The sequence below is a fragment of the Bos indicus x Bos taurus genome, chromosome 15, assembly GCF_003369695.1.
Source record: "Bos indicus x Bos taurus breed Angus x Brahman F1 hybrid chromosome 15, Bos_hybrid_MaternalHap_v2.0, whole genome shotgun sequence".
Classification (NCBI taxonomy): domain Eukaryota; kingdom Metazoa; phylum Chordata; class Mammalia; order Artiodactyla; family Bovidae; genus Bos; species Bos indicus x Bos taurus.
Window position 1 is genome coordinate 28,818,875 of NC_040090.1, and position 24,846 is coordinate 28,843,720.

The window sequence follows — 24,846 nt, forward strand, 5'->3', positions numbered from 1 at the left end:
ACCCACGTCTCCTGCATTGACAGGCAGGTTCTTTATTAGCGCCATCCGGGAAGCCCCAGGACAGGTGTTAGGCAGTGGAAAATGGGAAGTTCCCTTAGCTCAAGTGGGAAAGATTTCAAAGTATCTGGTACTCATTGAACTGAATGGAATTAGAACAGAGAGCCAGCATCTTGTGCGATCCAGGTGTGGCATGAAATCACTAGATGCCAGCAGGCCAGGCCCTAGTTGTGGTACAACGAGGCCAGAAGCAAGGAGCATGGTTGAGTGATCCATATGGACCTTCCTAGCTCAGCTACTCCAGGACCTTACGGCAGGAGAATAGCCTTTCCCAGGGGAGGAAGGCAGCTGTGAAGGGGGCTCTGGTGAGCCCTGCCCCATGGTGTTCACTGTGTTGTGTAATCCTCATGAGTATGAGCTGGGTGTAGTGACTTCCATCTAAAGAAGAATATGGCAAAAGTGACAGGCTGTCACTGCTGAGATTAGATTATAGAAGACTATGGTTTCTATGATGCTGAAGCTGAAACTCTAATACTTTGGCCACCTGATGTGAAGAACCGACTCATTGGAAAAGACCCTGATGCTGGGAAAGATTGAAGGTGGGAGGAGGAGATGACAGAGGATGAGATGGTTGGACAGCATCACCGACGCGATGGACATGAGTTTGAGTAAGCTCTGGGAGTTGGTGATGGACAGGAAAACCTGGTGTGCTGCAGTCCATGGGGTTTCAAAGAGTCAGACACAACTGAGCGACTGAACTGAACTGAACTGATGTTTCTGTTTGCACTCTGGTTCTTCTTGCTTACTCTCTCTGATGCAGCCAGCTGCCATGCTGTGAGCTACTCTATCAAAAGGCCCATGTGGCAAGGAACTGGGAATGGCCTCCGGTCAAAGCCAGTGAGAAGTGAATCCCACCAGCCGTCAAAAGAATGACCTTGGAAGTGGATCCTCCCCAGGATGAGCCTTGGGATGACTGCAGCCTAACTGATACCTTGACTGCAGCCTTGTATGAGACCCTGAAGCAGACCCAGTTAGGCTGTACCTTGACTACTGACCCTTAGAAACTGTAGACAATGTTGTTTGCAGCCACCAAGTTTTGGAGTAATTTATTACACAGCAATTGATAACTAATATACAAAGGGCCATGTGGGCTGAAGGAGAAAGTGGGAGAGGGCTTAGCAGGCAGCCCAGCTGGGGCAGTGGTCTCCCCAATCATCAGCAGCAAGATGCTGATGTGACCCTAACAATAACTCATAGAGGACACTTGTTTTCATTTATCCATTTAGGAATATACGAAAGTCTGACATGGTATAATGATCTCATCAAGAGAAAGCAGAGTACACAGAGTACTAGCTGTCCCCCCTGGCCCCCCTCTCAGAAAAGGCACAAATATATGAGGTTTGGGTTCGGGGAACTTCTGTTCTGGTACCAGTCTACTGCTCAGGCCCCTCTGTAAACAGGAAAGGGGACCCCTTCCTCGCATCCACTGCTGAGGATGTGGGTTAAGCAAAGCGAGGCCACTGGCAGGCCAAGGCAGGGTCTGTGCTGGGTCTGTGTCATCAGCCCCCTGAGGAAAACCAGTCACTCCAACCAGAACATGATGGGGCTTGATAACCCAAGAGATGGTTCATCTGGACAGCTCCATTCTCCAGCACAGGAACACTGCCACCCTGATCCTCTCTTTGGAGGCCAGTCCAGGCTCAGATTTCAGAGACTGGGGCCATGGGGGTGGCAGAAAGGAGAATCAAGCTTGAATATTCCAGGTGCTTATCCCTGCACTCTTCAACATGGGAACACCTGTTTCCTCTGTGTCTTTCCTTGGCAAGAGGGTTTAGTCCTGCAGTCAAGCCTTGGGTAGCTGGGCATAGAGATGTTTGTACTAGAGGAGGCTTCTGCCCCTCATCCCTCAGGGCCAAAGGGCAAATAATCTAACTGGCCCGAGTCACTAATGACTGTCCTTCTTCCCCAGTTAACCAGGACTGAATTTTCTCTGTAATTTGGGGGAGGAGAGAAGAGGGGTTGTGAAACCATAAAGGCCCAGATGTGGCAGCGCCCACCTGGAACAGGACAAACTGGAACTGAGAGAGCTTGAAATATTCCCTTTCTCCTTCTTAAAAAAGACCTAACATTGTAACGGTTTAACAAAATTATTATAATTTCTTTTAAATAACCCACAGACACCCATGATGCTTCCAAATTTACAGAACAAAAAGCACTTGAGAACTTGGTAGAAAACGATTTGCAGATGGTTCCTCCCAGAAGCTGGCCCCTGCAGACAGGCTCAGTTCACCTCCAGGACCTCGGTCTCCGGGAGGCCGAACTTGGTCTTATGCTGGTCGAAGAGCTTCACCAGGGCTTGCACGTACATGGCGTGGTACAGGTCGATGTCCTGCTGCGTCGGGCGCTCCAGCTTGGGGATGGTAATGGGCTCGCCCACTGCAGGGAGGGCAGAGGCCTCTGGTCAGTCAGTGCCGTTTGGCCCACCCTCCCTGGGCATTCACCGTGATGCTCTTGGCGGTGACCTTGTGCTACGAGCCAGCCACGCGCCAGGAACTGTGCTGGAAGTGCTCCGTTTCAGGCTGTCCCTTTCAAAGGTAAGAAGACTGGGGCCCAGGGTGATGGGAAGGGACCTGCCCAAGGCCACCTAGCCACTAAGCAGCAGGTGGGATCAAGTCCAGCTGCGCTCACTGCTCGAAGTACTTAGTTGGGAGCTCCCGTGAGAGGTGTGGGATCCAGGAATGGCTTTGCTTTTGCCTGCTCTGGGCACGTCACTGCCTCTCTGAGCCTTAGTTTCCTCACTGATCACAGGGGGACCCTTCCTTACAGGGCTTTGCTGAGGATTCTGTGCAATAATGCGATATGCTATGAGAACTGTGCTAAGGGCAGGAGAAAGGGACCACTTTCACAAATCCATGTGTAATTTTATTTTTTGTCATCCTCCTGCTTCCTCTCTGTACCCAGCTCATCCTGAAGTCCTATCAATGCTATTTCTGAAATTTCTTCCAAGTTCATGCACTTCTCTTCCATCTCTGCTGCTATTCCCTCTGTCCAAGCCAACTGCTGCTACAAAAGACTCTGGACTGGTCTTGTGTATTCCATTTTTGTCCCTTCTAACTCTTTTTTCTAGGGCTTCCCTGGTGGCTCAGCTGGTAAAGAATGTGCCTGCCAATGCAGGAGATGCAAGAGACGTGGGTTTGATCCCTGGGTCAGGAAGATTCCCTGGAAAAGGAAATGGCAACCCATTCCAGTATTCTTGCCTGGAAAATTCCATGGACAGACGAGCCTGGTTGGCTACAGTCCATGGGGTCACAGAGATGGACACGACTGAGCAAACAGGCCTTTTATAACTCCTTTTCTATTCAGGAGTCCCAAGGATCATGCAGAGTCGGACATGACTGAGTGACTGAACTGAACTGAAGGATCACGTTAAAATGCAAATCTGAATCTCCCTTCCCCCAAACCCTCAAGCAATTTTCCATTCTTAAGGTGAAAAGCAAACTCCTTCACCCTGGGCACCAGACCCTATCCTTCTCCAGCCACCCTGTACATGGAAATGTTCCTGCTGTCTCACAGACATCAGACCTGGTATGGTGTATAACAAGAGTCAAGGGTGAGTCTGGGTCATGGGATTTAAAATGCAGGAAGTTGATCTCTTTGAAAAAAGTACAAAGCAAAACTTCTGGCCCTGATAACAACTCAAAGTATTTACGTGAGCTTTGGCCTCTGAAGTCCATGGCTTGTGGCCTCCATGCTCTTGTGTGAGTTCTGGATTGTGAACCATTAACAGACACACACACACTCCTACAATAGATAATTCCTTGGAATCCTCTAAATTGTCTCATATAAAAGCAACACAGCATGGCTGGGGGTGAGGTGGAGCCAGTTTTTTGCTCCACTTCTCATAGACTTCTGCTCCAGTCATATTGACTTCCTTCTGTTCCTCAAAAATCTATGCGATCCTGCTGTGAGAACTTCATTTAGGCTATTGTTTCTGACAAAAAGCCTCTTCCTCTTCTTTTTTTCTGGATAATTCCTATTCGGCCAAGAGTGTAAGAGTCACTCCTCCCTGAGATCCACTAGGACCCTCCAGAGCACATCCATCTCACACCCCCTGTCGGGTCTTTACTGTAAGGGGGTCTTCCCTGATAGACTCATGATCTGCAAACACAGAACTGCTGAGTCCTGCTTTCTCATCCAGACAGCTTGGTTCATGGTAATGGAACTATGCCCCATCTCCCACCCACACCCATCACTACTATCAGCACCCAAACAGGTCCATGTCCTCATGGTTTAGAGCACGGACATCAGAGCCAGGGGCCTGGATTTGAATCCTAACTCTGTCACTAAACTAGCTGTGGCACCCGAGTTTAGGGGAGCTTACCGACAGTGGTGATGGGCTTGGAGTAGGGCACCAGCCCCCAGGTGTCAGAGGAGAAGAGGCCTCGACCATGGAAGATGCATGGGGCAAAGCCAATGTACTTCTGGAACTTCTTCTGCACCCACCGGCCCCAGGAGCCCTCCTCAAAGATCACCTGCTTGTACACCTCATTCTCCCCAAAGGAGTAGGTGGGAACCAGGTCGGCTCTGGAAGAGAGAGGCCAGGGTCTGTCTTGGCCCAATCACTGGCTTCCGTCCCTCCTGGCAGCCCCAGAGGCCCCAGACACCAGCCAAACTGCCCTCCCTCAGGGCTGTACAAGAGTCACCTGGGGGACCCCAGACCACATGTCCCCCCAGGGCCAAATGAGGGCAGGCCCCCTGCCCCTGTTGGCCGGTAGGGATTATGTCAGGGTTTTACAACGTGGCCCTGACCAGGCCCCTTAGCCTCACTCGATTTTCTGAAATGGAAAATGGGGATGGCATTCCTGCAGAATTCTGCAGGATTCAACAGGGCGGTAGAAGTAAATGTGCTCTAATGAAATGTGCTGAACAGGTGGCTACACAGAATGTGCCCCTGGTTTTCTAGAAAAGGTCACAGAAACCCAAGCTGCCCTGCTCCTCTCTGCCTGTGCTCAGGGTTACTGCTCCAAGAGGCCTTCCTTGATATTTCCAGCCACACACCATTCTCCTTCCTGGCCTTCCGCTCTCCGAGCTGTGTGACAGGCTTTGGCATAGAGCACACAATGCTGCCTCTGGGCCTGATGGGCCTTTCACCCCACCTGCCGGGGCCCAGGAGACTCAGGTTGCATTTTTGTCCACCCAGCCACCCTTGGCCTGAACCTCTGGTCTCCAACATCCCCTTCTCCATGGATGGTTAACTCCCTTCTCTGCCTTCCTAGAATATGGGTCCTGCCTCCAGGAGCCAAGGAGCTGCTGACCTGGGCTGAGCAGAGCTGTGGCTGGGGTGTGGGCATGTGTGTGCATACACGTGTTCTGAGACGCACTCACCCATGGCGCAGGGCCAGTTTCACAAAGCCCTTGCGATTGCGCAGGGTGACTGCATTCTTGCCGGGCATGGAGCTCAGGGATTCAGCCGCGCCCCCCACCACGATGATGATGGCATTGCCACTCCCATTCTTTGAAAGCAAGTAGTCTATGGTGTCCCGGTTCACTGGGCAGATGCCTGGGGAGTGGAGGGGGGACACACAGTCAGGGATGGACTTCCTACCTTCTGCACGTGGTCAAATATAGACAGAGCCCTGGATTTGGTTCCCAGACCTAGCCCAGCCACTTAGAAGAACAGCCCCACGTAAGTCATTCTATTTTCTGAGCCTCAGCTTACTTATCTGTAAAATGGGGATGACACAGGGTTGTTTACGGAATGCATTCATTTGGCAAACGTTCCCTGAGGTCCTAACTCTGCTGAGTGGTGCCAGGAAACCCCAGTAAGTCAGGCTGGTGGGGATCAAGGTGGATAGAACATGAGAGTCATGGACAATGATCAGATTGTGCAAAGGGCAGCACAGGGCCTGGGGATGCCCAGAAAAAGGGGTCAGAGAAGGTTTCCTAGGGATGACGTTATGCTAGTTGAATCCAGAAGATCATATGAACAGTTCTCTCGCTCAGCCCTGACACACCAGGCCATGGCTGGCCACATCTCACAGGACCAGGCACTAGAGCACAGTGGATTGGCTTCCTGGCCAATGGAGAGGCTCAGACAGGGGCACTCAGAGGTGGATTCTCACCTCCAGACATCAGGTACTCCCGCAGCACTGGCATCCGGAAGTTGCCGGCCAGCGTGGCCAGGTAGGGCCTTATGCCAGGGAACTTCTTGCTTACTTCTGTGGCCTCTGTGCTGAAGTTGCAGAAGGCACCCAGGCCCATGATGCCATGGGGATGGTACCCAAAGATGTAGTTCCTGCTGGTCAGTAAGTTGTGTGTCTTCACCAGCTGCAGGGAAGACCTTGGGTCAGAGCAAACTGGCCAGGAAGGGGTACCGGGGAACACCCAGAGGTGAGGGAAGCACTGGGCGTGCCCTGCTCCCCGGAGTCTGGGTCTGAAGGACTGGAGTGACGCCCCCTAGACCTCAGACTCTCGTCACTGGGCCTCAGTGCTGGGGACTTGAAAGTCACCATTGGACTTCGAGTCCCTGGGAAGGGAGTAAGACACTTCTTCATTCCCCGTTTTTCCAGCCAAACACACCAAGTCCTCTAATTGCACTCTGCCAGCCTCCTGCATTCCCTCCCTCTGGGCCCAGCCCCCTCACCACAGCCAGAGTGACTGCTCTAAAAGCCCAGTGAAATCTCTGTCACTCTCAGATAAACAGGGATGTCCAGCTCCCATCGGGGTAAAGTCCAAGTCCCTAACTTTGGCCAGAGAAGGAACAGAGCATCTGGCCTGAACAGAAACTTCCTCCCAGGCAGCCAAACTCAGGTCAGGCTCCGATGCAGGAAGGACAAGGACGAGTCACAGCCCTGGTGCCAGCCACAGTGGGGGTGGGGAGGTCAGCTGTGCAGCTGGGGTGGCTGACCTGAGGTGCTATCCACAAAGCTGTCCTGGGATGGTCTTGAGGACTGGCTTCCTCGGGCCCACCCCCCGCCCTGGGGCTGGCGGCCTGGACAGTGGGGTGGGCAGTGCTAAGTTGCCCTAATCCCTGAGCACCAAGAGGCACCCACCCAGCACTACAGGGAACACCAAGGGGGTGGAAGGTGCTGGGCGGGATGGAGAGGATGGGCATTCTGCTCAGAAAACATCACTTTTTTCCCAACTAGAAAAATACTGAATAATCAGAGAATTTTAAAAATACAGGAAAGTCAGAAGAAAATAAAAAACCTGTCATACTTCCCTCCAGATAAACCACTCTGACATGTTGAGTTTTTTTCCTACTCAAATACACATGTTCTTTTTTAAAAATCCCCAAACTGAGGTCATATGGTTGGTATGACTTTTATATAACTACCTCCCAAGCATGTCAAAGCTATTTTTTTCTTATCAGAATCCCTCAGTAACATGTCTTCTCACAGCTGTGCTACATGAATAGGATTGTTATCCAGCCTACACTGATAAAAAGTTTTGAAAAGCTTCTATAGTTTCCCTCAGAAATAATGCTTCCATAGATATCTTATTTTTGTCTTCATGTCTGTTTGCATTCTTAAGACAAACTTCTAGAAATACAGCTCCTGGGTCAGAGGGTAGGACCACTTTGGTCTGGTGGGCTGCCCTGCCTCTGGAGACAGGCTGCTGGTAACATTCCTACCAGCAGGGCCTCAAGGCTCCCCCTGCCCTGCGCTGGGGCCAGCTGGAAGCAGAGTCCCCTGCTACCAGCAGAAGAGCAAGGGCCGGGGCTTCTATGACGCTGGATTTGGGAACTGCCTGGCCTAGGGAAGGACCTCGTGCTCAACTTGAGGGGGTGGGGTGCTGGTGACTGGTCTCCAGGAAACTGAAACCTGAACCTGCAGGCAATGGAGGCCAGAAGGGGATGGGAGTGAAGGTAGCTGGCACACCTCCCAGCTCTGCAACTACCAGGACATGTCAGCGTGAGCCAGAACCCCTGTGCTGTGTGCCCGGATGCTCGGGACACTCGTACTCTTTCCTCCTTCGTTGCCTTTGTTGAGCAGATTAAAACTGCTCAAAACCCCAAGTGATCTCCAGCTGCCCACCACATAAAAGGGGAGCAGCAGCAGCTGCATCCACAGCCGGTGGGGATGCAGCTTGACACGAGCTCCACGAGGCGGTGGTTCTGGGGTTTTGCCCCTGAGAGCAGCTGCGCCCACCACTTTAGCTTTCGGGAAAGCCAGAATGAAAAAGCACCTCATGCCAGTCTCCATAGAGGAGGAAGGCATGGAGGTGAGAGCGGAGGCAGCCAGTACTGCGATGGAAACCTGCTCCTGAGCTGAGGGCCAGGCCCAGGAACCTGCTGGACAGCGTGGGCGGGAAGAGCCCTGATCTGGGCATTCCTTCGATCGTGGGGTAGACTGAGGCCCAGAGAAAGGAGTTGCTGCTTCCCAGGGAGCTCACAGCGGATCCTTCCCTGCCTCTAGACCTGGCCACCCAGCTGTGCTTTCCCCGGTCCTGAGCTACAGATGGGCCACTTGGCGGAGCCCTAGCTGGTCCCTTAAATAATTTCCTCTCTGCACCCCAAGCCTCTATCTGGTTAAATGAGGTGTCCTGCGGCAGAGTGCAGGTTCTTTGTTCCCGGTGCAGCACCCAGAAAAGTGCAGGCACCTGATATGGCTTTGATCTGACTTCGTGCCACACTCCTCCCCTTGGGTGGACAGAGTGTCCCCTCGGGGGGAGGAGGAAGGGCAGTGCTGATGAAGGCTCTGTTGATGCACCTGATCTCGTGTCTCCTGACTGTTTCCAATGGCAAAGTCTCAGCCCCAAGCGCTGGCCAGGCCAGGCCTGCTGGCTGACACAAGCCTGCAAGTCACTCCTCACACCCTGTCTCTCCCTGGCAGGCACAGTGGTCAGATAGCTTTGTCCCAGCCTGGCACCTTATAGAGGAAGAAACTCAGAACCAGAGAGGAGCAGAGACTCGCCTAAGTTCACGTAGCAGGGCACTGGGGCAGAGGAACGAAGGAATGAGAACACGGGCCCTGAGGCAGACACTGCCTTGGTTTCTATACTAGCCTCGCACCTTGGGACAGTTCCTCCTCTTTGGGCCTCAGTAGGTCCATCTGTGAAATCAGGCAGATGGACAGATAAGTGACTGTAAGCTCAGAGAGTCTTTCCTAGTCTCTTCTCCAAAGACCCTGCCCATCACCAGGCACTGCCCACTCCTCTTCCAGGTAGCCAGTGGTCTTGGTGGCTGGCAGTGAACACATAAGCCCCACCTCTGCTGGGAGAAAGGATGTTTTTTGGGCCAGCTGAGCAGCTCTGGTGGCAAAGACCTTCACCGACAAGGATGTGGGGAGGTATAGGTGGGTGGGCACAGTTAGAGAGCATGCCCCAACCATTGGCAAGAGGCCAGGAAAAGGGTGTGGAACAGAAGGGTCATACACGACTCCATCAATCCTGACATCAGTTCACAAAGGCCAAACCTCCCTGCACAGAAGAGGAGCCTGAGGTCCCGAGGGTCAGGGACTCTGCCAAGACCGCCATCAGGCAAGGGCAGAGCCCAGGATGAGGCATGAGACCTCAGGCTCAGCCTGGCTTTGGTTCTGGCAGGACCTAGGGCCCCTCCCAGGGCCAGCTCGCCTGGGCCATGTGGAGCCAACCCCCAGCAGACTTCTTGGAACAGAGGTGAGACAAGGGACATGGGTTTTGTTTTGGTTCTTCTGGGAGGGTAGAGATCAGTGGGAAAGGGTACCTGTCTGTCCCAGCTCTGACCAACAGTCATCAGGTCATCCTGTTCTGGATGGAGGGAGCTATCAGCCTTGAAGAGGTTTCCTGGGGGGCAGGCAACTCTGGGGCCCCCAAGGAAAGAGCCCCAGCAGAGAGAAAGAGTCCATAATCCCTCACAATGAAACATAATTTACCACTTTTCTGGCATGTGAACAGCTCCATTTTACAGATAAGGATAATGAGGCTTAGTGGGCTTGAGAAAGCGTGCTCATAGTCCCATGTGCCGAAAGCGACAAAGCCCAGCAGGATCCATCAGAAGAGCAAGGGCAGGGCCCAGGCAAATGCATCCCCAGGCCCAGCAGAGCCCAGCAGTGCACAGGGACTACAGTGCACTAACAGAGGCCAGAGAGCAGAGGGACAGGGCAGGACCTTAACCCGGATCCCCAACGGCACAGCAGAGGGAGGGAGCCCCGTGAAGTGGGGCTCAACCCAGCGGGGCACACCTGGACTGCATCTCTCCCAGAGCAAGAGGCAGTAGGAGTTCAGTGGGAAAGAGCGTGGGCCCCGGGTTCTAACACTAGCCCCGGCACGGAATCACTGCGCAACTTGGACCAGTCCTTGCCCCTCTGTGGGACTCAGTTTCCTCACCTTCAAAATGAGAGGGTTGGGTCCTATGAGGCAACATCCTCCTAGCAACAACAGCCTTGGTTTCCTTGCGGCCAGAGAGACAGGGTCCAGAAAAGGGAGGAGCAGGGACCCTGACCCCAAAGGTCCTGTGGAAACCGGGCCCAGGCTGGGATGGGCAGAGGGAGCCAGCCCGGGGTGCCACCCCTACAATACTGAGTGCAGCACAAAAATGCAGGGATACCTGACCACCTCCCCCAGGCAGCAGGCCAGGATGCCTCAATCGCTGACTCACAACAGCAAACACACACCACCCTGTGTCATGCACACTCCCACATTCACACACGCTTTCTCCATTCTTCAGACTCCACTGATTTCTGCCGGGTTACCTCAGCACCTGGGATGTGCCAGGGCTGGGGTGCCGGGCGAGCTGCCTAGACAGGTCTCTCCCCTGCAGGGAAAGCCTTCAGGATTCTGCCAGAGTTCTCCACCATCCACCAGCATCACCCACGTGCACCAGGGCCTGGATGCCCCGGCCCTACCAACCTGGCTTGCAGACCACCGGCAAGGGGCCTGAAAGAATGGCACTGAAAGCCAGACCAAGCCACTTTTTATCTTGTCAGGACCTTGACTTTGGCCCCAGAGAAGACAGATGCTCAGAAGACCAGTGTGGGAGCAGCCAGTGGCACAGGAGGAAGGATACCCAGAGATCAACTTAGTCTAAACTGGTTGTCTGTGAGGAGACAACCTCAGCTTCACCCAGGGTCAGACTGGGCTGCTTCTCCTGCCTCTGTCCTCCAAGCCTGAGGGAAGCGCAAGGATTTGTCCAAGCGTATCTCCCAGAGCTCTGCTGCATAGGAGGGTAGTGTGCTGTGGTGGGAAGTGTCCAGACTTGAACCAAGACAACAGCTGGAGTCTTGGCTCAGTTCCCTGTTAGCCTCATTCAGCTGTGCTGCTCTCTGACCTTCAGTTTCCTCTTCTGTAAAAATGGGATAAAATGAATACCTGCCATACAGGGTGCAGCGAGAGTTAAAGGAGACTCCTTGGGGAAGGCGCTGCCCCTGAGAAGGCTCCCAGTGAATAGAAGTCCTCCCTTCCCCTCCACCTTCTCCCCATCCTCCCCATCCCAGGCTTCTTGCTCAAGCTCAGGTGCTGTGTTCTCATGATTTTCCCTGCCCCTTCAGTGCTGCTTCTCTTCAGGATGGGGTTCAAGGAGCAGCACCTTCAGAAGCCTTTCCCAAGCACTTCAGCAGTGAGACTCTCACTCTTCATTCACTGCACACCAAATTTTCTGGCCCCTTATTCCCATGACCAGGACCCCTGGTGACCCACCCACGACTGGCTGAGAGAGGTGAAATTTCTGTAAGACCTTCAGAAGGAAAGAAAGCCCCTCACACCTATTGCTAATCTTGGTTCAGACCAGATAAACTTGGACTACCTTAGTATTGTCTTGATAAATCACTTCCTTTTTTATATTTTTTGGCTCCATCATGCAGTTTGCAGGATGTTAGTTCCTCGACCAGGGAATAAACTGGGGCATAACAGTAAAAGTGCTGAGTCCTAACCACTGGACCACCAGGGAATTCCCAGTCACTTCCATTTTAAGTTATGACTTTAATATTCACTGAAAGCAGACAAGCAACGGCCATAGTGTCTACTATTATTCCTGCTCCTTACATCACCCAGGGTCTCAGTGTCTGAAACAGCTTTTAGATCCAAATGCTAGAAGAAGTCTTGTTTAGCCAAGGAACAAAGAAGGTTCTTTCTTTCTGAAAATGGGGATCAATAACTAGCATGCTTCCCTTTTTGCCTTGGCTGCTAGGAGGCTCAGAGGTGATCATGAAGTTCAATCACTGCAACTCTGTTGACACTTATGGATGAATTACTAGTATGTTTTCCTCCAAGTCTTGATTTTTCTTTTTACCTGGTACAGAATTATATGTATGTATCTTAAATTGCCTCAAATCCTGCATAAAGTAGGGTAGAATATCGACAGATGCTCATAGTGGGAGATGTCACCTTGTTCAACCCTGCACACATGATCGCTGTGGATGGGTAAGTTAAGGCTTGACTTCAGATTTCCCATCCATTCCCACCCTCCCAAGATAACACCTGCAAGTTTTTACCTGAATGGGAAAGTAGTCTCGAAAGTAGCGCCACACAGCCCAGTTTCGGACCCACTGTGATCTCCTGCCACCTTCCAGGGAACAGAACACAGTGTTGAGAAGGAGTAGGAGTGGGGGAGGGTGACATTCACGCAGAGCCAGTGTGGACCCCTGAGCTAGGTGACCAGCACCCTAGGCAGCATTCTCCCCCTCCAAACCCCTTTCCATGTTCATTCCCTCACGTTATGGACACCCGGCACTGAGTGTGAGCTCCGGAGAGAAGCATGATGGTGACCTTAGAGACTCCTCTGCCTTCAGAACCATGCCCAGGCTTAGCCCAACACTATTCACGCAGTAGGTGCTAACTCAAGAAGGGGCAGTACCCACAACGAGGAACTTCAGCTTGTGCAGGAGGGAGTGTCCCGAGGGCGGGGGTCAGGCAGGGTGACCCGTGCTCCTACCTTTCTTGGGTGTGTTCCAGTCAAACACCAGCCAGGTGAAGTAGAGCACGGCAATGAGCCAGCAATCGGTGCAGAATGTGTACATGAGGATGACGCTGCAGGCCACTCCTGGGGAAAGGCAGATGGTCCGGGGTCAGGCCTGTGCTCCCGACATGGGCTTTAGTACCCTCTGGACATAGGGTCACTAGGTGACTGAGCGTTTACTGTGGCCCTAAGCTAGGCACAGCTGGGGCCCTGGGCAGAGGGCCATGGGGAGGGCGAGGTGGGGAGGGGGGTAAAGATGTTCCTGAGAGGAGCAGGCTCACCGGGACATGAGCCTCATCTTCTACGTTCTGATGGGCTGTCCTAGCATCAAGAGGCACTTGGGCTCCATGCTGTCTGGGCAGCAGCACCATAGGTGATGGATGTTAACTCAGAGCCTTACAGCTGTCCTTTCTGCCCCTCCTTGCGTGTTCTCCCCACCTGAGTGCCCACCAGAGTGACTGTGGATGAGGGGAGGGACCTGCCAAGTGCCTCTGTATCTCAGGACTTGGGCTGAATCACTGTCTTGAGAGCCAAAGGGCAGGAAAATGGTGATCCCTTGTCATCTGCAACCCAGTCCCATTCTAAGCTCCTGAGCTAGCCTCTTGCCAAGGGAGCTAAAAATGGTACAACTATCTTGGGACCGGTAGTAAACACAGAGTGGTCAGGTGTCCGGGTTTTCAGGACCACCATAGGAGTGTGACACCATAGATGGGGAAGATGGGGCTCTAAGTATCTGGAGTCAACAAAACCCTGTTAAAGGCCAGCTGTGAAGTACTTGAGGCAGCTTGGTGAATGGCAATGTTTAAGTTAGGGCCACTTACACAGTCACTCACCTTGTTGAGTGGTTTGCCCCTGGTCTCCTTTCTTAGGCCTAGAAAAAGGGTCACAAGCCCCCTAGACTCCACAGGGTATCCAAGTGCCTTCAGAGGCTAGATAGATGCTCCAGGTGGGCCTGGGCAGGGTTGTGAGGTTCAGGTTAGGATCTGAGCAGCCTGGAAACCTAGCTGCTGTCAAAGCCCTAACTCTGTTGAGGGGCACCAGGACCAGAGCGGGTGGAGCCCCAGGCTGCACTGCCTAAATGTCTGGGCTCTCTGGGAAGCTGGGAATCCCTTGCCACTGTCCTTACTCTGGTGCTGAGGCAGCCTGGGAGGAGGAAAAGAGAACAGATGGAGAGTCTGGAGACTGCATTCTAGTTCCGGACTTTCTCAGCTGGGGGCCCTGCTCCCTCTAAGCCCTGTGTGTCCACAGCTGTCGCACTGGTATCTGCCTCCCCCAGCAGACTCCTTCCATCAGAAGGCCCTTCAGTTCCTGGGCTCCCTGGGAGCTGGAACCAGGTCAGACAAACTTCTCCAGCCCCAGCAACCACCACTGCTGCTACTGCTAAGTCACTTTAGTCGTGTCCAACTCTGTGCGACCCCATAGACGGCAGCTCACCAGGCTTCCCCATCCCTGGGATTCTCCAGGCAAGAACACTGGAGTGGGTTGCCATTTCCTTCTCCAATGCATGAAAGTGAAAAGTGAAAGTGAAGTCGCTCAGTCGTGTTTGACTCTTAGCGACCCCATGGACTGCAGCCTACCAGGCTCCTCCGTCCATGGGATTTTCCAGGCAGGAGTACTGGAGTGGGGTGCCATTGCCTTCTCCGAGCAACCACCACAGGAAAGGTTTATTGAGCAAAAGTGAGCTAAATCCATCACATAAGTTTGCCTTTCTCAGAGACTAAGCCCAGTCCTCTGAACAGGGGGCTCCCTGGTCCATTCTTGTAGGGCAAGGGACTGCAGCAGGAACCCCGCCCCCCACCCAGTCCCCTCGGGTCCAGGAGATGTAAACAATTTTTGGCTCCACATGCAGAAGGTTCAGGACTTACCTTTACAATCACCCCTCCCCATAGAACACAGTCAAGCTCGTGATTCAGAACTGCTCCTCAAAGCCCATGAGCGGGCAGCCTATGGCTGCCCAATGCAGGGAGGCAGCAGTCAGGCCCATGAAGAGCATGGACATGCTCTTACATGAAGCTGGGGTCCTGCTGGCTCACTGGCCACGGCCCATCCTTGAATCTCCATTTCCAACAGTGTGTTGGGAAGATTACATGAGATAATGTGGGAAGAAGACTTCTACACAGTTAAGTGTCCAATCTGGAGATCCATGGACTTGGATGGGGGAAAAAAATAACATCTTAATGTTCCTTCATCTCTTATAGAAATGCAATGCTTCCTTCATTTATGAACGTCCCAGACTGCAGTAGTCTTAGCAGTCTTTATGGCTGCTGCTAGATCTTTTTATTTAACATAGTAACAAAAAATAATGTCACTATATGTGGAATCTGATTTAATACGTGTGTGTTTATATTTTAATACCATTGGCTTCCTTTGAAATCCAATTGTTTTGTATTATGCATTTAAAAACTCAGAATGAAGCAACTCCTGCAGCTCAACTTCAGAAAAATAAACGACCCAATCAAAAAGTGGGCCAAAGAACTAAACACATTTCTCCAGAGGAGACATACAGATGGCTAACAAACACATGAAAAGATGCTCAACATCACTCATTATCAGAGAAATGCAAATCAAAACCACAATAAGGTACCATTTCACGCCAGTCAGAATGACTTCGATCCAAAACTCTACAAGCAATAAATGCTGGAGAGGGTGTGGAGAAAAGAGAACCCTCTTACACTGTCGGTGGAAATGCAAACTAGTACAGCTACTATGGAGAACAGTGTGGAGACTCCTTAAAAAACTGGAAATAGAACTGCCATACGACCCAGCAATCCCACTGCTGGGCATACACACTGAGGAAACCAGAATTGAAAGAGACACATGTACCCCAATGTTCATCGCAGCACTGTTTATAATAGCCAGGACATGGAAGCAACCTAGATGTCCATCAGCAGACGAATGGATAAAGAAAGCTGTGGTACATATACACAATGGAATATTACTCAGCCATTAAAAAGAATGCATTTGAATCAGTTCTAATTGATTCATTCAAATGAGGTGGATGAAACTGGAGCCTATTATACAGAGTGAAGTAAACCAGGAAGAAAAACACCAATACAGTATACTAACGCATATATATGGAATTTAGAAAGATGGTAACGATAACTCTGTATGTGAGACAGCAAAGAGACACAGATGTATAGAACAGTCTTTTGGGCTCTGTGGGAGAGGGCGAGGGTGGGATGATTTGGGAGAATGGCATTGAAACATGTAAATTACATATGTGAAATGAATCACCAGTCCAGGTTTGATGCATGATACAGGGTGCTCGGGACTGGTGCACTGGAATGACCCAGAGGGATGGGATGGGGAGGGAAGTGGGAGGTGGGTTCAGGATGGGGAACACATGTACACCCATAGCAGATTCATGTCAATGTATGGCAAAACCAATACAATGTTGTAAAGTAAAAAAATAAATAAATAAATAAAACTGAGATTAAAATAAATAAATAAATAAAAACTCAGAATGAATAAGGTTTAGAGCCTTAACCAGAATACCAGGGGGACCCGTGGCACAGGAATGGTGGCACAGAGTCACTCCATTGTTCCAGAGGGAGGCTGACAGGGCCACAGCATCCTTTGCAACGCCAGGCAAGCCTCTGCCAGCAGATATGGGTGGCAGTGGGAGGGAGTGGCTGGGGCTGCTCAGGGCAGTAATTAGCAGCACCTCGGCAGACCTGCTCGTCCATGCAGGCTTGGCGCCCACCTACACAAGGATTTCGGGAAGATGCTGGGCCGGTTTCCGGGCTGTGGTTAGACTTGATCAGTCAAGCTCGGGGCAGTCCCTGCCGCACGCTACAGGAGTCTGGGGTTCTACAAGCCGCTCAGCATCTCATCAGCCAAGCTCTGACCCACTAAGACAATAGGACAGTGGTGGCTTCTGGGTGCAGATGAGGGGGAAGGGAGCTGGTACAGCAGACTGGGCAGGGGCCTGGAGGCTGGAGTCCATTCGGTCTTGCACTGGTCCTGTCACTTCCTTCTTATGTGATTCTGGACAAGGCTCTGCCCTCACTGGGTGCCTGATTCTTATCTGAAAACAGAGGGGTGCTCTCTACTCCAGGATTCTAAAAATTGGCCAGGCAGGCCAAGTTGGAAGTTTGAGCCCTGAGGGAGCCAGTTTAATCTGCTCTGTTCCCTAGACCACTGTTCCTTTATCTTGTTAAGGCCCATTGCTGTTGTTTAGTCGCTAAGTCGGGTCTGACTCTGTGACCCTATGGACTGTAGCACACCAGGTTCCTCTGTCCTCCACTATCTCTTGGAGTTTGCTCAGATTCACGCCCATTGAATCGGTGATGCTATCTAACCTATGGTTTTTCCAGTAGTCACATACGGATGGGAGACTTGGACCATAAAAAAGGCTGAGTGCTGAAGAACTGATGCTTCTGAATTGTGGTGCTGGAGAAGACTCTCTTGAGGGTCTCTTGGACTGCAAGGAGATCAAACCAGTCAATCCTAAAGGAAATCAGCTCTGAATAGTCATTGGAAGGACTGATGCTGAAGCTCCAATACTTTTAGGCCACCTGATTCAAACAGCTGACTCATTGGAAAAGACCTGATGCTGGGAAAGACTGAAGGCAAAAAGAGAAGAGGGCAGCAGAGGGTGAGATAGCATCAGCGGCTCAATGGACATGATTTTGAGCAAACTCCAGGAGATAGTGGTCCATGTGCCTCTGTAAAAATCTGAGGATAGCAACTGCCCTTCATCCAGAAAAACGTGAACATAGTCTCACATGGAATTTTCTATCTAGTCTTAGGGGCTCCTAGGCCCCCAAAGCCCACTCTTGGGTCTTACAGTGAAGACTGGCCATTTCAGACCAGGCACGCTGATTTTGGGCTCCCTGGTGAGCACTCCAGGCTCCTGTTTAATTTTTAACTCTGCCACTTAATGAGCTTCACCATCTCTGAGTGTCACTGAGCCTCTATGAGTCTCCATTTTCTCACCTATGAAGTGGAAAGCCTAGTCCACTGTGTGTGTATGTGTGTGCATGAATGTGTGCACACTCAGCCATGTCTGACTCTTTGCAACCCCTTACACTGTAGCCCACCAGTCTCCTCTGTCCATGGGATTTTTCAGGCAAGAATACTGGAGTGGGTTGCTATTTCCTTCTCAAAGGGATCTTACTGACCCAGGGATTGAGCTCACATCTACTGAAGGGGCTCAATAACTAGCACCCCCATTCCATTACTCTGCCCTGCCAAGGGAGGGAGGGGCAGCTGCTGCTCTGGAAATGTGGTCTCAGAGGCCCCCAAGCCTCCTGGGAGGACGGCTCAGCACTGACATGGTAACTCCTGATAATCCCTATAGGCCTGAACAACCCTGAAGAGGGGGCCACCCAGAGGGACTCATTCGGGCACTGGAACGTACTCGGTGAGGCTCAGCAGCACGTGTGTCTGCCCTGACATGTTGGGGAAGGGACACCTGGCCCTGGGGAAGAGGAGAGACTGCTGGGGGAGCAGGGCCTGGCTCAGGCAGGGGCCCTTCCTCCTCCTGGACAACCCATGGTGCCCTGATCCTGGTCTGGATGGCAACCCAGGAAACAGTGGCACCAACCCGGACTTGCAGAAGAAGCAACTCAAGCACTAACGTGGGCAGTGTCAAGAGAGGAAAGGAGAAGCTTTGAGCGGGTTGCGGAAGCAGCTGGGGGCAGTGTTCAACAGCGGGTGGGTGAGGCTGGGGCGGGGGGAGCTTGGAGGGTATGTCCCAGTAGTAGCTCCCGTAGATTGGGGACCACCCCCACCGGCCCAGGCCCTGTGTGGCCTGTGTGGCAGCCTTTTCCTCATATCCAAAGTGAGTAAATTGATTTTTAAAGGGTTCAAGGAACCTGTGTAAAGTCACAGAGCTTATGTGTAGTCGAGTTGGGACTAATCCCAGGACCAGACCAGCCTAAGACAATGCAACGTGCCTATAGGAAAATGTCTGTTGGGAGGCAGGGTGGCATGTGGGAACAGCACATGCTTTGGGGGTGGCGCGGGGGGGCAGTCCTGTAGACCTAGACTCAAATCTGTGTGACTTTGGACAAGTTACTCACCTTCTCTGAGACTTGGGCTTTCTATCTGTGAAATGGGAACCATACCACCACCTCCCACTGAATCTCACTGAGTCCCCAAGCCTGCCTGGGGTACAGCACTTGATAGGGGACCAAGAAGGACCCCTCAGCTCTCTAACATCCCCGCCTGCCCTGACCCTCTGAGCCCCAGCTTACCCAGCACGAGGAAAGACAGGACCCATTGTAGCACCGAGATGACTTGGAGCTGCTTCTCTACCTTGGACCTATTGAGCCAAGTGACAGAAAACAGGTCCTGGAGGGCAGAGAGGATGCTGGAGCCAGTGCCTGTGACAGACAGAAGACAGATGTCAGCCTGTCCGCCCTTCCCTGCAGCTGCAGAGTACCCCACACCAGCCCACCTCCCCACAGACGCCTTCCTAGACATGAGAGGGGCACAGGCCAAAGAATCAGACGGACCTGGGCTCGCATCCCGGCCCTGTCACACCACAGTTTTGTAATTCTGGGCTGCTCACATGCTGCACTTCCCTCTGCCCCAGTTTCTATATATACCCAGTGGGAATGATGTCCCCCCCCCACCACAAAGGGTCATTTTGGAGACCAAATAGGGTATCCAAAGAGGCGAGGGGGAGGCTTGCCATAGTTTCCAATTCTCATTCCTCACCTCTACCCCAGTCAAACCCCTATCTTTTCCTTTATCTGGATCTAGTACAAATATTTAACCTTTGCTATCTGGGTCTGTGAGGCCAGGGACAGAGGGCCAACATCCAGTTTGTAATGTTTTCTTTTCCTCCAAGTGTACTTTGAGCACCCCAATCCTTGAGCCACCCCCACCCCTTTATCTCCAGGACTAATACCCTCTCCCAGGGAGCTGAGCCCTCTTGCCCTTGCCCAACACCATCAATACCACCTTCAGGGGAATTCACACTTCGAGCTTCACCTCAGCACCCAAAGCCCAGGGCTCAGAGAGGAACTGGGCAGGAACCTCTGCTTCCCTAGAGGATCCAGTGGCCACTGAGTTTTGGGCAGCCTGGGACACTGAGAGCTGCAATTATGTTTGCTACCAAGCAAGTGCCAAGCCTATAAGTTCAGCCAAGATGTGCTCAGTTAATTGGTTCTGTGGCTGTGCCCCCAGGATGAAGTCTTAGATTCCAGTGGCTGATGGACAGAGGGACGAGAAAGCCTGGTGACTACAGGAGAGGCAGCGCTCAGGAAGAGCATGGCCAAGGTTCCTGACACAGCCCCTCTCCTTCTGGAAGCTGGGCCAGAGGACTGTTCCCCTTCAAACCCCACACGTGCTGAGCCCCAACTGCATGCCCTTCGCTCAACACATCTTCACTGACTGTGCTGGTCAAATTCCTTCACACGACCCACTCTGCAAGGCTCCTCACTGAGCCACAATCTTGTCCTGGAGGGTCTCATGACCTTTCACCCTGGCCTACAGCAGAAGTGGGAGGGAGAGGGGTTTAGGGGTTTACGTGCAAGCCTTTGTATTTCTTTAAAATCTGCAGAGCAACAAAGCTCACAGTGGGGTTTAGAAGGGGATATGGCACTCATCTGCTGAAAGTTAACAATCACTCTGACTTTTAGGAGGCACAGAGATAACCACCAGGACTCAAGGCAGACTCCTCAGTCCTGTTCCCCTCCCCTTGTCTCATGGAGCAGAGGGAGCGGGAAGCCAGGGGTATGGCAGAAGAGTCAGATCCCAGTGCAAACCCTGGTTCCACTCACTACGCAGGCACGACCTCAACGGTGTACTGCCACATCCAAGACACAGCACATACTGGGTACTCAGGAGCAGCCATACCTGGGGTGGAGGTGGTGGTGTGTGAACTCACCAAAGCAAATGAAGAGGCTGGTCCACACAGGAACTCCAGAGGTCTGGCACATGACATTCCTCTGCTCTCAACATATATATCCTCCATCACAGCCCTTTCCACCTCCACCCTTTCTCAACACTCCATCCTGGAGCCTGAGAGCCCTCTGGGGTCCTCTGGTACAGTCCATCTGGACCTCTAGGAGGCTGAGGAGAGGAGCACTGAGTTGACCAGGGCTACCCAGCCAGGGCTGGGACCTGGATTCAGGGCATAGCAGATGCCAAATACAAAGGGCTCTACCCATGGGACACAGCAAGTCCAAGGGTGGTCTGTGCTCAGAAGTGAGGAGAGAGTCCTGGGTGAGTACAGGAGGGAGGGAAGTGAGGCCAAGCACAGGCCTGAACCCCCTGTCTAAGGGACCCCTAGCTGCTGGCTCTTCCTCCTAGCTGTGTGGAGTGAAGGCAAGCAGGGGTCATGGCAAGTGAGTCCCTTGCCCTTGGTCTGGAGCAGGCAAGGCACCTTGGCTGCAGAGAGGATAGAATGTTCTCCAGCACCTCCCTACTCAGAGTCCACCCTGGGAGCTGTTTAGAAATGCAGGGCCCCAGCCTGGATTTACTGAACTGAGATCTGCTTAGTCCAAAGTCTCAGGTAGGGTAAGTTTGGGGTGGGGAGTGTGCAAGGAGGAGCTGGGGGCCTCCACTTTCTACTGGGCTGGAGAAAAAGGGTGATGGAAGGAAGGGCATCAGACATAATCTCACTTGACCACTTCCTACTGTGGACAGGACTGTGAAGAGTGCTTGAGGAAAGGACTTGCTGTCTAGCCTCTGCTGTTGGGTCAGGGCCAACCAACTGGCCGCACTCACGACATGGAGCTCTCCTGCTTTGGGGGTGGGGGTGCACACAGTAAGTCCATGTTGGTGACATATCCCCCACTGAAACAACTGAAAAATTCTTGTTTCCTAATCCAAATCCATCTGTTATTTCAGGTCTCTTGCAATTAGATATAACGTCAGGGTGCAGGAAATGCAAAATGTCTTGTTCAGCAGATTATCCACATAGAAAAGAGGCCTGAAGGGTTCCCATAGCCCCAGAGCCAGGCTTGTTCCAGCCTCCTCAGTCTATCCTCCCTGCCCCATCCCAACTCCTGCCCGCAGCCCGCTCTGCAACCAAGTAGGAAATGCAAAGTCCACTGAGGAGGGGCTGGTGTTCCTTGGGCGGCACAACGTGGGGCTGCCTGGGGAGCAGGGAGGCCACTCTGTGTCCCTCAGGCCCGAGATTACTCAGCTGCCTCTTGGCCAGAACATCCTGACTGGTTGACCACAGAGCCCAGCCCCAGGAGCTGGCCTGTCCGTGATGCTGAACCACAGGCCCAGTGGAAGCCCCTATGGATTTAAAGAGTATCCAGTCATTGCTCCCTTGCCTAGAAAGCTGCTGCTTGCCTTGTCCACCTGATGACCCCCTGACAATGAGATAAAGCAGCTTGTCCTTCAAAACCCAAATAGGTAAGCCTTCAGAGAGGTGGGCTTTCCTTCTTTGGGATTATTGACTGTAAGGCCATGCAAGTGTGGAACTGTCTGGAGCCATCTCACCAGCCCCCACTGATCTTGGAGAGAACCTGTCAGCAGATGAAGGTGGGAGAGGCCAGCAAAAGAGAGAAATAAGAGAGGAAGGGAATCTTCCTTTTAGGCTCCCACAGCCCCTCACCTTGTACCAGCTGCTGATTACAAGCTCACTCTCATCACATTAAGAGCTGCCCAAGGGCCTGAGTCTGATCCACCCAGCGGCCTCTCAGAGTCTGGCCTAGAGTCAACACTCAGCAAGGTTTGCTGAGCAAAAGAAAGAGCAGATCTCTGCTCTGGCCATTCCTCAGGCCCCCATCCTCCACCTCGGCTCTCTGCAGGGCTGGGTGACAGGCAGCTTTGGAGCTTCCAATGTACTTCCTCAGGAACTCTGGTTTCTCACCAGCCCTGTGAGTTTGGCATCATCATTGCCATTTTGATGGTGAGAAAGGCTTGAGGAAGCGATATAGCCAAGGTCACTTGACTAGAGGGTGGCAAAACTGGATTCAATTCAAGACTAACTTCTAGGCCAGCGTTCTGTTCCTGTGCTGGTCTCCCCAAGTTCCTTCTCTCTTCTCCCCAAAAGAAAGTGGGGGAAGGCTGGGAGGGGACAGGAGAAATGCGTGGCCTATATTCCTCCAGAGGGGCAGGTGAGGGGCAGGCACCTTGCGCAGTACATTAAGTGGTGGCAGGCCTGGGGGTTCTTGTCCGAGTTGTATCATTGTGTCCTCTTGGCCAAGTTGCTTCCCCTGTCTGGGCTTTGGCTCCCCATATATAAAATGGTGGTGGGAAGATGACTTCTATGATCTCTTTGACTGCTTGGACCCCAGTGCCCACCCTCCTGAAGACACCACCTAGATGCTCACCACCTTGTAACAGCCCTAGTACAGTTGCTCGGCAGATGGGAAGCAAGGCTTCAGCTGGGCACTCCCAGGTCCAGCCCTCACCACTCAGCTGTCAGCATCTCTTCTGCCTCAGTGGTGGCTGGTGTGGATGCCAGTGCTGCAATCAGATGCCAACACTGCCACCACCTTCATACCCAACTGTCCACAGTCCTAGGTGGGGCTGGCAGGCAGCCTCAACATTTGGCCAAATCTCAGCTCCAACCTGCTCCCTTGCTACCGCTCCCCAGCCTTTGCTGGCACACTGAACTCTACACGTTATCTCAGCATCAGTCCACTGAAGCCAGTATCTACCTCCTTGGCCATCCTCCTCAGGCAGCATCTCTTAAGTTCCAAGGACGGTACCTGATTCATTCATGTGCCCGGAGCCCAGTCAGACCGACAAGAAAAGGAGCTCATAGAGGTTTACTGCATGAATGAACAAACCTGTAAGTCCCAGAGGCAGCTGAAGGCCAGGATGCTCAAGTTGCAACTGAGTTGCCACACAGGAAGGCCTCCAGGCTTACCACTGAGGACCCCAGAGATGGAGTAATGGGTGGGGGAGTGAGTCTTTCTTTCCTTCTTTGAGCATGCGTTCCCCCTAACCTCGACATGATAAGAGCAGAACCCACTTCCTACAGATATCTTTTTTTCATGAAGAAAGATAAGGCAGTAATAGAATAACTTGACTTGTTCTATGAAGAGAAGTTTTCAGTAACCAATCCAAACAGCTGCTCCAGGGCACCACTGATTCACCATTTATTTTACCCAGCTCCTGGATTTGGAAGGACAGAGGGAGTAGAGCTGTGAGAGAGAAGCCCAGAGAAGCTCTCTTACCCCCAGAGAAAAGCCCCCTGCCCCCGTGTCTATATGGGGCTTCCCTGTCCCACAGCATTCTCTGGGAAGGTAGACAGGCAGGGAGGGGCAGCCTCATTTCACAGAGATGGAAACTGAGGCAAAGTGAGGCCAAAAGAGGTTCAACCACTTGTTTTGAGGTCATGGTCTAGAGGAGTCAGGCAGGACTCAAGGCAGGCATTCGAGCTTTGAGACCCTTGCCATTTCCATGATGCCAAGCTCCTGAGGGCTGGTCCTCACTACACCAGCCAGTCCACATCCCGATCTCAGGAATACACCCCGGGGAAGGGAGGGCTGCCTCTCTGCCTCAACCATGTCCCAAGTTTCATGGGGCCATTCTCCTGTAGACTGGCTATGCAAGGAATGTGAACCCTCACCCACATGCTCCCACAGGTTGAGAAGCTGCTGCAAGAGCTAAGCTGAAGCTGCCCATATAGTAGAGCCAAACACCTCTAGTCCCCGGCCCAGGTCGGGTGTGGAACGCTTCTTTGCCCATCATCTGTTAGCAAATTGACCAGGCCGCACCCAGGACTGATAAAGCCCGGGTTTCCTCTCATACTGGTCTGAGAGGGCAGGGTCTGAGCCCCAGTCCCCATAATCTGAGAAAGGGTGTTGGGCCAGCCCTGCCCCTGATGGCTCTGTGACCTAGGGCTAGTTAGTCACTTAGCTTTACTCAGCTTTAGTTTCTCATCTCTAAAGTGAGGATAAGGGGACTTCCCTGGCTGTCCAGTGGCTAAGAATCTGCCTTCCAATGCAAGGGCATAGGTCGGGGAACTAAGATTCCACCTGCCACAGGGCAACTAAGCCTGCATGCCACAATTAGAGAGCTCACCTGCTGCAACGAACACCCAGTGCAGCCAA

At 52.4% G+C, this 24,846-nt stretch overlaps 1 protein-coding gene across 1 annotated transcript in view; it reads right to left on the reverse strand.

Annotated features, from left to right (window-relative positions):
* Nucleotides 1-1,073: 1,073 nt before the first annotated feature.
* DGAT2 (diacylglycerol O-acyltransferase 2) overlaps nt 1,074-24,846 on the reverse strand; it is a 32,512-nt gene continuing 8,739 nt past the window's right edge. Inside the window, exons 2-8 of the mRNA XM_027562855.1 lie at nt 19,072-19,200; nt 12,848-12,955; nt 12,408-12,478; nt 6,120-6,324; nt 5,383-5,557; nt 4,379-4,581; nt 1,074-2,433 (exon numbers count right to left, since the gene is read on the reverse strand). Of these exons, the coding sequence (XP_027418656.1) occupies nt 2,279-2,433; nt 4,379-4,581; nt 5,383-5,557; nt 6,120-6,324; nt 12,408-12,478; nt 12,848-12,955; nt 19,072-19,200 (1,046 nt within the window). The 3' untranslated portion in view covers nt 1,074-2,278. The remainder of the gene's footprint in view (nt 2,434-4,378; nt 4,582-5,382; nt 5,558-6,119; nt 6,325-12,407; nt 12,479-12,847; nt 12,956-19,071; nt 19,201-24,846) is intronic.